The 17,399-nt window shown below is 37.5% G+C and overlaps 1 protein-coding gene and 1 pseudogene across 1 annotated transcript in view; one reads left to right on the plus strand and one right to left on the minus strand.

The window, feature by feature from the left end:
* Nucleotides 1-370: 370 nt before the first annotated feature.
* Nucleotides 371-17,399, minus strand: part of SLC16A1 (solute carrier family 16 member 1) — a 40,144-nt gene continuing 23,115 nt past the window's right edge. Inside the window, exons 3-5 of the mRNA XM_059060937.2 lie at nucleotides 13,169-13,312; nucleotides 7,040-7,906; nucleotides 371-4,761 (exon numbers count right to left, since the gene is read on the minus strand). Coding sequence (XP_058916920.1) covers nucleotides 4,484-4,761; nucleotides 7,040-7,906; nucleotides 13,169-13,312 — 1,289 coding nt within the window. The 3' untranslated portion in view covers nucleotides 371-4,483. The remainder of the gene's footprint in view (nucleotides 4,762-7,039; nucleotides 7,907-13,168; nucleotides 13,313-17,399) is intronic.
* On the plus strand, nucleotides 16,277-16,634 carry LOC131754943 (large ribosomal subunit protein eL37 pseudogene; annotated as a pseudogene).

A 17,399-nucleotide genomic window follows, 5' to 3' on the forward strand; every position in this document is an offset into this window, starting at 1 on the left:
TAAATTTACCATGCTCACAAAATTAGTGTATTTCCTTTATCCCCTGTGCCTATGTATATATATGTATTATGCACACACACACACCATGGTAGTTTGTGTTCTGTTTTCATTTAACATTGTGCTGTGAATATATCATAAGGACTTCATATCCATCCGTTTAAATAGTTATTGATACAAGAAATTGATAATTTCAAAGGAATAATTTTCTTATATAAATTCCAAGTCTGGAATTCTTAGGGAAAAGATGTGAACTCATGGTATTTGACACATATTATGAAATTGCTTTGCCAATATTGTTGTACCAATTTATTGAGCCTAAGTCATGTTATTGATATAGAAGAGAAAAGTAAAAATCTCATCAATCTTTCAGTTTACCTTTAAGAACATTGCTAGGGACAAAGGACTTTAATCATGATTGGTTACTAGTTACATTTCTGCTCTTTAAGAATCATCACAAATATTGAAGGGAAAAGATTATCAGTTACTAATCAGGTGTCTTCCTTGTGGAGGCAGTGTACAAAGAGCAAGGGCTTTGGGATTCAAATCCACCTTACGTAAAAGTGCCAGGACATATATGCAACAACCTCATGAGCTGTTAGTTTCCATTCATTTCCAAACAAAAACCATTACATTTGTAAGACTAAACAGAGGATCTGATCCAACAGGAGAGTTTTTGATCCAGCTAACAGTCTTATCTTTAAGAGTCACTCCCTTAGAGCTATACTCTGCATGTAAGGCTCCACCCACCTTGGGAACTGGAAGAGCTCAATTTTTTCCCAGGTACCACTTTTCTTTGATTTTTTAAAAAATAGTCAGGTGCTTACCCTATTAAGCCCTTACTTAACACAAGCTGTCACATATCAACTAACCTTCATGACAACCCTAGTGGGGGATGGTACTAATTATTAATACCTTACAAAAGAAAACATCTGATGCATAACCCTAGCAGTCTATATTGTTAAGCAACTGGTAGGCTGTGATTCCTTTGCTAACTATTCCAGTCTCCTCTAGCAAGTCAAGGTAAAATTCAGCAAAAAGTAAGTAAATCAGTGCTGTTCAGCTGAGGAGAAAGATACTCTGCCAATCACTCTCAATTGATTGACTGTCACTGTGGCCCAGACTAAATGGGGGAAAGGATAAAAAGCTAGAACACATTTCAGGAATGATGTACTTGAAACCTCCTTAAATGTTTCAGATTAGAAGCATCTAAGGAGGTTTGGCTTAATTTCTCACATCTGGGCAAGCCAGGCAAGCTTAGGCCATCACTTCCTTATCAAGTTTTCATAGTGACAGAAGTCTATCATTAACCTCTTTCTTCAAGTGCCTGACCTGATTATTAAAACAAGCCATGTTGTTGCAAAGGTGGAAATTTACTGTTAACCTTTCCTCATCTTTCCAACCATAAGGAGGGGGCAGGGGGCACACACCTGATCATTAAGTTTATTACACTGTGAACCATTTGCTAGGGAAGGTGTAAAACCCAGACACTGAGGTTTTTCATATAAACCAATATCCTATTTATCAATCTGAAATTCAATATAATAAAACATTGGCTCATATATTAAATGGCTTTTAACACATTTTTTTTCCTTTTTAAAATACAGGATTAATATTGACATGTAAAATCTATGGCACAAACTACTAAATTCACACAACCCAAGAATAAGAGGATTATTCATCAATGTGATTAAATCGGGGATAAAAATACCTCCCTGAATTTTCCATTATTTGTTTTAGCATCATCCTTTCCTGAATATTTTTTGTATAAATTATTTATTTTGAATAGTTTAAGACAATTTCAGTTCTCAATAGAGGACTATAATGTGATAATATGGTCTTGTTATCATGATCATCTGCAACTGTCCAACCTATCAGTTTCTTAAATAATTTTCCAGATTTGAATTGGGAGGCTATTTCAGAGTATACTCTTAAACAGTCCCAAGCCTCTTTGGGCACAACTACTTAGAGAGCTGTATGTTTTCTCTGTGACTTAGAGAGTGTGGGACAACGCAAAGATAGGCAGGTACTCTATTTTCCCAAAGTAGCCACTGAAGCTGTGTCAACTGAAATAAAATTTAGAAGTCTAGTCATATGGAGCAAGGGACAACAGACTGCCCAGTCACAGAGCCCAGATGCATCCAGTGTTGAACACAACACTGCAACACAGAGAGGATTAGCTGATTGTTAACAAGGAATAGATGGCAGGGTAGGCCTATATCGGGTTTTAGTGTTGGCTCTGTTACCAAACTTGATCTTGAATAAATCCCTTAAGCTTGTATCTTCAGTGGGAAAAAGTCAGAGTTGGACTGGGTGATAAAAGGTTTGTTTAGTCCAGCTTTGAGCCAGTTTTTAAACTTTGCTTCAGAATACAGCAACTTCAGAACACTTCCTTCTAATAAATGGTCAGTCTGCACCAAAACCCCCTCACTTCAGTAACAAGATTCAACTAATGGAAAAAAGACTAAGTAGGGTCTTATGTGTGGATGTAGCTTAACAACTGGGATGGGGAAAAATAATCTTATACACCGGGTTTACTCCCCCCACCTTACATTTTTTACTTGTATTACTTTACTCAAGGGTGATCCTCATTTTTATAGAAGGGGAAACCAGTACACAGAGGTTAAGTCCATGGAAAAATGGCAGAGTCCAAACTGGAGCCAAGCCTGCCAACAATCACAGTAGGCTTCTCCACTAAAATTCCTCTTCCATCTGTCATGATACTCGGACACAGAAAGGGAGCTTTCATTGTATCCTTAAGATTAACTGCTCTGGTTTCAAAATGCTTTCAGAGAGGTCGTTTCAAAAAATTCCCCTCCTGCTTGCCTTAGAGAAGAGGTAAGGAGAAAAATCAAAATAAGCAATATACACAAATCCCAACACACATAAGCTGAGTAATTTATATTAGGAAGGGCCAAATTGAATCTTGATAATAAAAATGAAGACACAATATTTTCCTCAAGAAAATAAGCAGATGGAAGAAGAAACATTTCTTAAAAAAAAAAAGTTTATTTTAAAAAGCCAGCCTCTTAAGGTTTTATATCTATACTTTCACACTGTCTATTACAATATTTTAAAATGCATTGAATATAATTTATTGAATGTCTATCATTATCCTCCTGCCACCATTTAAAAGATATTAGGTGAAAAAATATTTACAGTTTTCATTCTGGTCCATCCTCCTTCCTATCCTTGTAAACCCATTTCTCTACTTTTCAGATAAGTGAAAAGGGTCACAAATCTTTAGGTTTGTGTAAAGAGTAAGAATGTGTCCAATAATTCTAAGCAAAACATAACTTTCTTTAAGGCCTTATAAGAAAAAGAAAAGGAGTTACTTATTGAAGCAAACATAGCAACTTCTCTCCCAATCTTATCCTTATTGGTTTGTGTGGGCCAAATCTCTATGGGTCTCTTTAATTAGCAAACATTAAAAAAAAAAAAAAAAAAAAAAACTGAACACACAAAGACTATCTCACACACAGTGCTAAGCTAGATGTGGATATAAATGGAACCACTATGAATCAAAGGAGGAAAATTCCAGGAAAAACAACAACAAAAGATTCCAAGTCTCACAGTTTAACTGAAGTTTTGGAAAAGCCTAAGCTGAATTCAGCTGCTGTTTGAAATAGCTATGTTTAATTTACTAAGGAGGCACAAATACACAGTTTTGTGTATTTTAATACTAATTTTTCCAGTGGGGGAAAAAAAATACTATGTGATCTCAAAAGGGGCGGTGATCTATGACCACTCAAAATTTATCTTTGGAAAGGGGAGCAAAAATAGTAATTTAACGAAGTCAACTCTCAAGCACTTGGCTTCTAATAAGCAAACGAAGAAAAGATACTGGAGGTGTACTGATGAGTACAGTGCATCTAGAACAGCCAAGATGTTTACAAAGTTTTATGCCTTAAATTTCCTAAATATATATCTAGCAGGCACATATGCCAAGCAACTATTGATGCTAGGAAAATATTTTAGTCAGGATTTTATAAAAACCCCAACTTTCAAATCTTCTAGTGACAACGTCTGACACTATTATTACAAATAACAATGAAGCACAATTAATTTTAAATTTTAGATTTGCCTCAAACTAGTTATTTTTCCTTGTAACGGAACACTTAAAATGGATGAATTAAGCAGAATGGTTTTAAAAGTTAAGGCTCCCTAAAGACTAAAACTTAAGGCACATATTATTATCACACTATCACAGCACATTATCATGACACTGTTAAAAGCAAAGATTTAAACAAACAAACACACAAACCGACTTCCTTCTCTCATTCTTTTTCAACCACTTCCTTCCCAGAGGCTCTGACATTTTTAGCCCCGGCTACTGGTAAGGAGTGAAACAAAAATTCATCAATGAACCCCTGGTATGATTCCCACAGAAATGTCCAGTATTTGCATTGAGCACCACTGGTAGATCACAGGCCAACAGAACATTTGGGGTCATGAGCTGCTCCATTTACCCATCAGCCCCGCAGGTTCAAACAGGACTCTCCTCCTCTTTGGGGCCTCCTTCTATGCCTTTAGGCTCCAGAGATTCTGCTGCATCGGTAACTTCTTTTGGCTTCTCAGCAACATCTATACTGGTCTCCTCCTCTTTACTTTCCTTTTTCTGCTGCTGCTCAGCTTTCTGTTCTTTTGCAAGAAGTCGGTAATTGATGCCCATGCCGATGAAAAGATAGATGCCTGCGACAATAAGGATTATACCACATGCCCAGTATGTGTATTTGTAGTCTCCATATATGTCATTGAGACGACCTAAAGATGTCAGAAAGAAAAGAAAAAAATTATGTGGGTAGACAGTTATGCCCTTTCCCAAACAAAGCTTAAGAATCCATTCAAAGAGCCCATAAATGACAAATCAGTCTAAAAAGAAACTGCTCATAATTATCTGATCTTTTACTTATAATGTCACACTGATTTTGGATTCTGGATAGTCTGTTAACTTTAGGAACTTGAAAATAATTAAATCTTGGCGAATTTGAATTGGGAAAGTCCTAGAGACCACCTAGAGTCAATCCTCTCAATATTCAATGGAAAAATTTGTTGCTCAAAAGAGGTTTAGTAGTCTTGCCCAAGGCCATAGCGCTAATTCCAGTCTCCCAGGCCAATGCACTTTCTCTGACATCAGCATTTCCCAAAGGGCGTTCCTGTGAACACTCATCCTCTGCTAAAACATTAACTAACAGCAACACCTTTCCACCATTCTAAGTGTTTAATCCTCACAACAGGAAGGTTCTATCATCATTCCCGTTGTATAACAGAAAAACTGAAGTACAAAAACCTTAAGTAACTCGTCCAAGGTCACAAAGCTTGTAAATGAAACAGGTTGGCTTTCAACCCACAGCAAGTCTGAAACTTGAGGCCTGCACCATAACTTCTGTGCTACAGGGTTACTCCCTAGTGTTTCCAAAGTCAAGTAAATTTGGAAATGACATAGTCTTTTCTATAAAGCCTTTATTAGGCCTGATAGTAAAGAAGCTTATTTACTTTGGCATTTCCAAACTTTTTTCGGCCATGAATTCCTTGTTATAGTAAAATTTATTAGCATCTCAAACTAGTATTTATTAAACTATGGAAAACCCTACACATATAAAGGACATAATAACCAATTCAAATATAATTCCATACGGTTTTCCAACATAGGGCACCACACACTCAGCCATACTTACTGATTCTCTAAATATACACAGGGCCCTGGGTCTGCTAGGCCCTGAGTTAAGGGTAAGCAGAGGAGGTAACATCCACAGTTCAGTGGAGAAGAGAAACGTTAATCCAATAACTACACAGACTGTGACAAGTGCTACAAGGAGGGTTTGAAGGCAGAAAATAGGGGTTTTAGACCAGCAATTAGGGTCAGGAAGCCTTTTCTTAAAGTGTAACCTTAGCCAAGACTTATAGGATAGGAGTTATCAAGGAGAAGGGAGATGGGAAAAGGCTCAGGGCAGAGAACAGCCAGTGCAAAGGCAGGTGATAAGAGGAAGCACAGGGTGTGAGAGGAGAAGCACAGAGAGCAAAATGAGTGGTGGGAAATGAGGCTGGAGACACAGGTGGCCAGGCCACGGCAGGACCTAGTAGGCCACAGCAGGGAATCTGATCTTCACCCTGAGAACGTGGGAAGCAACTGGAGTGTTCTAAGAGATGAAGAACAGCTAGAGTGGATATGGGTAAAGTTAGAAAGCTACTGATAGAAGATAGGAGATTTGGATAAGAGTGGTCGTTGTGATGGACGGAAAATGGGCAGATTAGAAAGAGATTTAGGAAGCAAAAATGGACAGGATTTGGAATCTCCTTGGGTATATGTATAGGGAGGAGAGAGGGTGGATAGGTCAGTAGTGGACCTACTGTTATGTATCCTTCCTGACTTTATAGTGCATAGTCTCAAAAGCATGAGTTGCATCCAGAAGTCCAAATTATAGTTGCATTCTATATTTATAATAATTAAAAAATGTAAACCATTTAGCCTTCTTAAGAGAATAATACATCAGGTTTTATTGTCACTAGCTGTGTGATCTTGGGCAAGTTATTTCACTTTTAGAAGCCTCTATTTCTTTATTTATAAAGCAGGAACAATAATAGTCCTACATCACAGACCTGTAATATATGACAGAATATAGAAAAAGATTAGGACAGTCCCTGGTATACTGTGAGCCCTCACCTGGTACCTATTGTTATTATTTTAAATATTACTGCTGAGATAAATTCCACAATTAAAAAGAAATCACCAACAGTATTTTAAAGGTGGTTATACATACATTTTTCTACAATAAACAGGTTAGGTTTTTTTACCAGGAAAAATTATTATACATACTTAAGTTTGTAATAGTTTTTTATTCCTCTTTCAGCTTGATGATTCACTTTAATTCAGTTCTATTAAGTATTTGAGCAATTACGCTGTACCAAGCATTGTGCCAGCACTGAGGGTACAGAAGCGAAGAAAGACTATCAAGCAGCTCACTGATTTCTGCTTTCTATCACCTTCCTAATCTTCTGTTTTATGTTAATAGAACCACAGAAATAGGGAAACATACTATACCTAAAAGTGGTGGCCCCAGCAGGACAGGACAGCATTCCACAATGGTCACCAATCCCACAGCGCTGGAGAACCTCTGGGGTCCAACAAGGTCCATCAGCGTTTCAAACAATACTGAGCTGAGCCACCCAAATGCAAATCCGAAGAATCCCGCATAGACACAGAATCCTATATAGCTAGAGGACAAAGGTGCTGCCAGATGACAAACTCCATTTGCAATAATAGAAGCAGCAAAAAAATACTGAACTCGAGGTCTTATCCACTTTGTGTTGGCTACAAGTCCCATAGAAGGTCTGGCTACCATGTCAACAAAAGCCAGAATGGAAAGAAGGAAAGCAGACTTCTCACTAGAGTAATGCTGACTCTTGCCATAATTACTAAGAAAGACCAAAGGTGTAAATAGTCCAAAAAACATGAGCACATTTCCAGACAGGTAGAGCAAGAAGCCTCTGTGCTTGAACAGGGATAAGTCCAGGAATTTATTCAGTGTTTGGAAGATTGAGCTCTTCTCTTCTTTTGGATTTCCTCCAATGAGATCTGTATTTGCATCACTTGCCCCCTTTTTTGTGTCATATTTTCCAGCTTCCTGAAGGGATTCTTTAGACTTAAATTTCCCTGCAGTGGTTGGCTTGGGCCCTATTGGTCTCATCAGAGCTCCAGCCACACAGCAGTTTAATAGTAAGCCCCCAAGAATTAGGAAGCTTCCTCTCCAGCCATAGATACCAAAGAAAGCCTGATTGAGGGGGGCCAGGGTAGAGAGGAACACAGGGCTGCCTGCCATGGCCAGTCCATTTGCCAACGGTCGCCTCTTGTAGAAATACTTGCCAATCATGGTTAAAGCTGGATTCAAGTTGAAGGCAAGCCCAAGACCTGCGGGGTGGGGGGCAAGAATCACATACTCCAATAAATGTCAGAAACATATTTGGCATTACTTAACCAGATAAAGAAACTAAGATATATAATTCAAAAAGATATAAATAAATGGAAAGATATTCTGTGCTCATGGATTAGAAGAATTAACATCGTCAAAATGTCCTTTTATTACCTAAAGCAATCTACATGTTCAGTGCAATCCCTATCAAAATCCCAAGGACATTTTTCACAGAAATAGAACAAGAAATTCTAAAATTTACATGGAACTACAAAAGGCCCAATGTTCATAACAGCATTATTTACAGTTGCCAAGATATAGAAGCAACCTAAGTGTCCACCAACAAAAGAATGAATAAAGAAGTTATATATAAAAATTCCCCCCAATGGAATACTACTCAGCCATAAAAAAGGACAAAAATTTGCCATTTGGAACAACATGGATGGACTTGGAGGGTATCATGCTAAGTGAAAAAAGGTAAATTAGAGAGAGAGTAATGCAAATACTGTATGTTACCAATTATATGTGGAATCTAAAAAATAAAACAAACTAGCAAATATAACAGAAAAGAAACAGACTCATAGAGAACAAATTGGTGGTTAACAGTGGAGAGAGGGAAAGGGTGAGGGGTAAGATTGTGGTAGGGAATTAGGAGGTACAAAGTATTATATATAAAATAAGCTACAAGGATCTACTGTACCACACAGAGAATATAGCCAATATTTTATAATAACTATAAATGGAACATAACCTTTAAAAATTGTGAATCACTGTGCTATACGTCTGAAACTTAATATTGTAAACCAACTATACCTCAATAAACAATGAAATGAAAAGTAAACTTTAAAAAAAGATATAAGTAATGGAAAGTAGGACATAATATTGTATAGCGGGGTTTAAAGTGTGAGCTCTAAAGCCAGGCTATGTGGACTAACCAGAGTAATTCAGCAAGAAAAAGAAATAAAAGACATCCAAATTGGAAAGGAATTAAAATTGTCATGTTTGTAGACTGTCATGTTTTTATCTATAGAAAACCCTGAAGACTCCACCAAGAAATTATTAGAAATAATAAACAAATACAATAAAATTGCAGCATACAAAATCAGTATAAATCAAAATCTGTTGCATTTCTATATGCTAACAATGAGCTATCAGAAATTAACAATCCTATTTATAATCCTAAGAAAAAGAATAAAATATCTAGGAATAAATAAATAATATATAATAAATATATAAAAATATATAATAAATAAATATCTAGGTTAAAGACTTGCATCATGAAAACTATAAGACACTGTTCAAGGAAACTGAAGACACAAATCAATGGAAAGATATTTTGTGCTCATGGACTAGAAGAATCAACATTGTCAAAATGTCCTTATTACCTAAAGCAATCTACAGGTTCAACGCAATCCCTATCAAAATCCCAAGGACATTATTCACAGAAATAGAACAAAAAATTCTAAAATTTATATGGAACCACAAAAGACCCCAAATAGCCAAAGCAATCCTGAGAAAAACGAACAAAGCTGGAGGTAGCACACTCCCTGATTTCTAACTATACTACAAAGCCATAGTAATCAAAACAGCATTGTAGTGGCAGAGAAATAGATAATAGATCTATGCAGAACTGAAAGCCCAGAAATAAACCCATGCATACATGGGCAGTTAATTTACAGCAAAGGAACAAAGAACATATAGTAAGAAAGGATAGTCTCAGTAAATGATGTTGGGAAAACCAGACAGCCAACGCCAAAAAAAACCAAAAAACAAAAAACCTAGACCACTATCTCACACCAAACACAAAAATTAATTCAAAACGGATTACAGACTTGAATATAAGATCTGAAACCATAAAATTCCTAGAAGAAAATGCAGGCAGTATGGTCTTAGCAATATATTTCTAGATATGTCTCCTCCTCAGGCAAAGAAAACCAAAGCAAAAATAAACAAATGGGATTACATCAAATTGTTTCTGCATAGCAAAGGAAGTGGATCAATAAAATGAAAAGAGAACCTACTGAATGGGAGAAGTTATTTGCAAATGCTATATCTGATAAGGGATAATGTCCAAAATATATAAAGAACTCATACAATTCAACAACAAAAAACCACAATTATAAAATGGGCAGAGTTGGGACTTCCCTGTCAGTCCAGTGGTTAAGACTCAATGCTTTCACTGCAGGGGGCATGGGTTCATCCCTGGTTAGGGATCTAAGATCCCACATGCTGTGAGGAGTGGTCAAAAAAAAAAAAAAAAAGGCAGAGCAGTTGAACAGACATTTTTCCAAAGAAGACATACAGATGGCCAACAGGCACCTGATTCCACATCACTTATTATTAGGGAAATGCTAATCAAAACCACAATGAGATCACCTCATACCTGTCAGAATGGCTATTACCAAAAACAAGAAATGACAACTGTTGGCAAGGATGTGGAGAAAAGGAAACACTCATACACTGTTGGTAGGAATAAACTGGTACAGCCACTGTGGAACACAGTATGGAGATTCCTAAAAAAATTAAAGACTTGAACTACCATATGATCCAGGTATCCCACTTCTGTGTATTTATCCAAAGAATACAAAAGAACACTAATTTGAAAAGATAACGGCACCCACCCATGTTCATCACAGCATTATTTACAATAGCCAAGATATGGAAACAACCTAAGTGCCCATCAATGATAGAATGGATAAAGATCATGGATGTGTATATATATATACATACCCCCCTTACAAACACACATAACCAAATCAAACAATTATGTAGATATAGAGAACAGAGTAGTAGTCACCAGAGAAAAACGGGCAGAGGGTGAAATGAGTAAGGGGATCAACTGTGTGGTGAAAAAATAAACAAATAAATAAAACCAGACTATGTAGGTTCAAATCTCATCATCATCACTTATTGGCTGTGTAATGTCAGAAATGTTGACCCTCCTGTGACTGTTTCCTGGTATGTAAAACAGGCGCACAGCACTGCCGTTACTCAAGAACTTAGTGCCTGGCATGTAGTAAGCACTCAATAAATGTTAGTAGTTATTTTTATAATTGTTATTTATATTATTTGAAGGTGATTATCAAATCTGGCAAGTCACGTGAAGGATCATTACAAGCAAAGAGGGTAATTAAGGAGACGGTTATCAAATAGAGTTTTGAAAACAGTTTTTAAAATAGAATATGCAATACAAAATTATTCCTTTTACAACAGCACCAAAAACTTTAAAGTGTGCAATTTATAATGGCTAAATTGTATAACTTTCCTGAAGGGCCAGAGAATTAAAACCAACACACAAAGTTTTTGTATAATTAAACACAACATTGCCAAGATGTCAATACTCCCCAAATGAAAGTACTAACTTGACGTGATTCCAATGACAGTATCAGTGCATTTCATTTTGGAGATGAGGTAAAATGATTCTAAAACATACTAGAGAATACACAGGAGTCAACCAGAAAATTCTGGGGGATGCAGGATGGGACTAAACAGAACAGATATTTTATTTATTTATTTATTTATTTATTTATTATTTTGCGGTATGCGGGCCTCTCACTGTTGTGGCCTCTCCCGTTGCGGAGCACAGGCTCCGGACGCACAGGCCCAGCGGCCATGGCTCACGGGCTTAGTTGCTCCGCGGCACGTGGGATCTTCCCGGACCAGGGCACGAACCCGTGTCTCCTGCATCGGCAGGCGGATTCTCAACCACTGCGCCACCAGGGAAGCCCAGAACAGATATTTTAAATGGACTTTTAAAAGCTACTATCAATAGAATAGTGTGACTCTGACTTAGGAATAGGTAAACTCTGAATGAAGAAAGTGGACAGAAAGTCCAGGAATATACTTAAAATATATATAAACATTTAATGTACGATAGAACTAATATTTTAAATTACTGCAACAAGAATTATTCAATAAATGGTACTAGTATAAGTAAATATTCAAATAACGTGGAGATACTCTCTCCCTGGCCCCTGCTTGCTCCCTACCATTTATGTCTAAGCTATTCACAGAGACTTAAACCAGTAAACCAGACTAAGTCACTCCCCTATTGCAAACCTGCTATTGGCTTTCTGTCCATAACCTTTACCCTGACCTTACCTCCCTGATCTCATACCAGACCATTCTCACCTGTGCTAACAAGCATGCTGCTGATTTAGGGCCTATATTCCCCTAGATTTTCACAAAGCTAGTTCCCTGCTGTTACTCTATTAAGGTCATCTCTTCAGCAAGGTCTTTGTATAGAATTTATCACTCCCTGATTTTTCTCATTTATTTGTGAGGAGCAGCGCCTGCCTCCTCCCATGAAAGAGCACGACTTTGCTGGACTTGTTGCCTTATGCCCACAGCATGTAGACAGTGCCCAACATACATATAGTTGTTGTTCATGATATGCTCTTAAGTGACAAAAACTGGTTATAAAATACTTTATGTAACTGTATCCCTTTTTGTTCTGAAAAAAAGTATTTTTGTATATAGAAAGAAGTTTGGAAGGATATATATATATATATATACATCAAAATGTTAGTAGTAAAAGTCTCTGGACTGTGAAGTTATACATAATCTTTATTTATCATACTCATCAGCAGTTCATTATCTTAATTTGGCTATTAAAATAAGGGGAAAGGACTTCCCTGGTGGCACAGGGGTTAAGAATCTACCTGCCAACAGAGGGGACCTGGGTTCGAGCCCTGCCTGGTCTGGGAAGATCCCACATGCCACGGAGCAACTAAGCCCGTGCGCCACAACTACTGAGCCTGTGCTCTAGAGCCCGCAAGCCACAACTACTGAAGCCTGTGCACCTAGAGCCCGTGCTCTGCAACAAGAAAAGCCACCCCAATGAGAAGCCCGCTCACTGCAACTAGAGAAAGCCTGTGCGCAGCAATAAAGACCTAAAGCAGCCATAAACAAACAAACAAACAAATAAATAAATAAATTTTTTTCAAAAAGAGAGCGAGACAGAGATAGTAACCAATGACCACCCTTGCAATGACTGCCGGACACATTTTATCTACAAACCACTGACGATTCTTAGGATGAGGCATACAATCATTTCTTTCAATTCATTTATTCAACAATGTACATCTACTGTATGACGGCAATTTCTTTTAAAACTTGATTTTCTATTGCTCTTAAATTAACAGGTTGTCAAAATGATAATTTCTATAAGGAGGGACTTTCACTCAAAAGATCTGAAAGACCATTGCAGGTAATACCAAATAGCCAGCAATATATTAATGCTTGAAAATGAATCAACTCACCTCCAATGACTCCGACACACAAGTAAAGTTCCTGCACAGTGTTACAGAAGGAAGCTGCGATCAAGCCGCAGCCTGACAAGCAGCCACCAACAATCATGATTGGACGACTGCCATATTTATTCACCAGGATACTGCTGATAGGACCTAAGAGATAATCAAAAATTTAGTGGCACACAGGCATTGATGGCACTAAATGACAAGTCCTTCCAAATAAGCAGATACAACAAAAGGCAATGGTAAGAATATTGTTATCTATAATTATTTCATAATCATAGGTATGTGTGCTGGAAAATAAAGATGGTAGAAGAATCATTAATTGTGTATCTATCTTCTCTATCTTAAAATCTTGGATGGAATTTTACTAAAATATTAAAGACTCTAGTCTTTCCTTAATCTTTCTCTTATAAGACATAATAGGCTGAAAGCCTTGGTAACAGACGTTCATAGGCTTCTTGATTTATCTAGGATATGATCAACACATATTTAGTAAGTTTGCTCTATGCCAATTTTTGGGATAGGCAGACTGATGAGAGATTTTTTTTTTTTTTTTTTTTTTTTTTTGGCGGTGCGCGGGCCTCTCACCGCCGTGGCCTCTCCTGTTGCGGAGCACAGGCTCCGGACGCGCAGGCTCAGCGGCCATGGATCACGGGCCCAGCAGCTCTGTGGCACGTGGGATCTTCCCAGACCGGGGCACGAACCCTCATCCCCTGCATCGGCAGGCGGACTCTCAACCACTGCGCCACCAGGGAAGCCCCTGATGAGAGATTTTAAGAGTATTCTTTACACATCATCATAAGTGTAGTGTGTGTCATATTTTTTAAAAAGAAGAAAAAACAAAGGCAAAATACATAATTTTTTCCCCAAGTTCAGTAGTTTTGCAATTAGGACATCTAAATGTAAAACAAAACAAAACAAAACTCTTCCCATTTACACCTAGATAGCTCAGGTATTGAATTGAATGGAATGTCTTCTAGGGTTAACCGGGTTCCGTGCCTATACTGCCGTTTTGTGACAGCAAAACTATGAAAAAATGTTTGTAGAAGAATAAGTCAGATAATGGTCAAAACATTCTCAGGTTTAACAACATAAACCAGATTAAATTTCCTCAGCTAAAGAGATGCATACCAAAAAATCAGTTTTCTTTAACGTGAGAAAAGAAACCAAACAAAAGTGTAGTGTTATAAGGATCACAAATAAAAAGATTTTATGCGTTTCATGTATCAGTTTTCAAGTACAGAAAAAATCAAATGGCCTCTCCTTACTTGCTACAAATAGGTATAAACTGAAATTCCCCTTTTCCAAAATTTTAAGCCTTAATTATGAGTCTTATCTAAAGCAAACAATGTTTTAAGAGCTGTAACACAACTCTTAGACTAACAATATTTGCTGATTACAAATGAATGACATTTGACATTCTCTGAATTTCATTTATTTTTCATGTTCCTACATCATGGCTTTGGACTTTGGAGATGACAACTTTGTTTACATGACACCATAACATGTCTGCCTTGTTAAGGCAGATGACTGCAAATAAGAAAGGGTCACTGCAATGCATCAGTAGGGAAGGGGACACAAGAAGAACTAATATTTGAACTTGCAGCTAGTGAGAACCAAGTTTTGAATCCAGCCCATTTTCTCCCCATTACATATGTATTTTTGGAACTACAGCTCCAAACTTATAAAGCAGAAGACATACAAATCAAGTTTTTCTTCTATTTGTACAGTAAATTCTGACTTTATTCTGTTTATTCTATACTTAGCTCCCTAGAAGATAGTAAGTCTTTTTTTTTTTTTTTTTTTTTGCGGTACATGGGCCTCTCACTGTTGTGCCCTCTCCCTTTGCGGAGCACAGGCTCCGGACGCGCAGGCTTAGCGGCCATGGCTCACAGGCCCAGCCGCTCAGCGGCATATGGGATCCTCCTGGACCGGGGCACAAACCCGTGTCCCCTGCATCGGCAGGCGGACTCTCAACCACTGCGCCATCAGGGAAGCCCAGTAAGTCTATTTTTAAAAACAGACACAGAATGCACATATTCAGAATATACTAATTCATATGTTGACATATTTTATTTCCATAAACACTGAAAAATTCTGCGTTACTCATATTCTAGTGCTACTATATTCAGAGTTGCAGTATGGTGCACTATGATTTAAAGGACAGGCTCTGGCCCCAGGAAACCCAATTTCAAATTATGGTATGTATGTTCAAACTGTGGTATGTATATATGTATACATACATATAATAAACATGGAAGAATGAATGAAAGCTTTTGATATCCTTGTATTTTGGAGGACCAATTCTCTCTAAGGGGCTGGGTCAAGAAGTGGCCGTGGAAGAGACTTCAGGCTCAACCTAGGATGTGTATAAACAAGTTCTCATTGAACTTTTAAGTCACTTCATGAAAAATATTAGGCCACAGCTGCTCTGGAAATAATTTGAATTTACAGCTTATGTATGATGAAAGCATTAAATATTGAAAGAATATTCATGAAATATGTCCATATAAATTAGTCATTAAACAGATTTTTGTATAGTCAGAATTACAAAGATTAAAAAATATTGCCACATTGTTGACTCTGTGAAGTTGAAGTTAATGCTGTAAAGTTTGCAGTATTTTAAGTTCTAAACTAGGAATGTTACGATGACATTACTGTGGAACTGAAAATATGTGAATTTATACTCTCATTTTTTAAAATTAATTTTTATTGGAGTATACTTGCTTTACAATACTGTACAGCAAAATGAATCAGCTCTACGTATACATATATCCCCTCTTTTTTGGATTTCCTTCCCATTCAGGTCATCACAGAGCACCGAGTGAGTTCCCTGTGCCATACAGTAGGTTCTCATTAGTTATCTATTTTATACATAGTTTCAATAGCATATATGTGTCAATCCCAATCTCCCAATTCCTCCCACCCCCCATACTTTTCTTTCATGTTAAAAAAAGGAAAAACTAAGAGTAAGTAACTAAGATTTTCTCCTTTAAAAATATACTTTTAACAAGTATCAGTATGTATCTGTGAACCAAAGCACATGGAGGGAGGGAGGGAGGGAGGGAGGGAGGGAGGAAGGAAAACTGAACCCTAAACCACACACAAGTCGGTTTCAGTCTCTTTGGTCTAGGCGGCAGAAGCGGGATGATGAAGGGAACGTCCTCGTTTGGAAAGCGTCGGAATAAGACGCACACGTTGTGCCGCCGCTGTGGCTCTAAGGCCTACCACCTTCAGAAGTCGACCTGTGGTAAATGTGGCTATCCTGCCAAGCGGAAGAGCAAGTATAACTGGAGTGCTAAAGCTAAAAGACGAAATACCACCGGGACTGGTCGAATGAGGCACCTAAAAATTGTATACCGCAGATTCAGGCATGGATTCCGTAAAGGAACAACACCTAAACCCAAGAGGGCAGCTGTTGCAGCATCAAGTTCATCTTAAGGATTTCAATTATTAGTCATGCAATAAATGTTCTGGTTTCGAGAAAGAAAAAAAAAAAAAAAAACCCACACCACACACAACTCAAAACATATTAGTGTTGAGGGTGTGGCCAAAATGTACAAGTTAAAGAATTAAGGCAGTTTTAAGTATAATTCTTATGGGGTCATACCACCTAGAAGCCAAACAAAACAAAATAACACATTTAGTAAAAATTATGCCACAAGGCTCTTGATATGCAATTTATCTTTCAGAGTTATTTCAGGAAGAATGGCCCCAATTAGCTATCATTAAAAATAGAGCAGGGTACAGTTTGTAGGCCTACTATAACACAAATTCAGAGAATCGTGCTAGTTATCTCTGGGTGAGGACAAAGAAGGAACTGTTTTCCCAAAAGAAAGTGTCATGTGCAATTAGCACAACTGACATCACTTACTTCTGATGCAAAATGCAAACGGCTCTCAAGCTCTTGCCCTTAGAATTGCAACATGTGAACCTCTTGTTTGTAATCAGCTTAAAGGTACACTGAGCACCTGGAGTACCTATGGATAATATTTACACCCATTTCTTCAAGCCATCAGTCAACACCTGATTAGAAATCCTAGCAGATCAAGTTCAGAGCCTCCAAAATTATTGGTTCTCAGAAGCTAGAAAATGTCCAAAATTCCTTTTGATTTCTCTGGGCTCATGAAAAAAAAAGTAAGTACTATAATTTAGCACTTACGTTCTTTTAAAAAGTACTTAATTTTACAATAGACAAAACAGGCATACGTTCAAAATTTAAAAGGCACAAAAAACC

Source organism: Kogia breviceps, chromosome 1, assembly GCF_026419965.1.
Source record: "Kogia breviceps isolate mKogBre1 chromosome 1, mKogBre1 haplotype 1, whole genome shotgun sequence".
NCBI lineage: Eukaryota > Metazoa > Chordata > Mammalia > Artiodactyla > Physeteridae > Kogia > Kogia breviceps.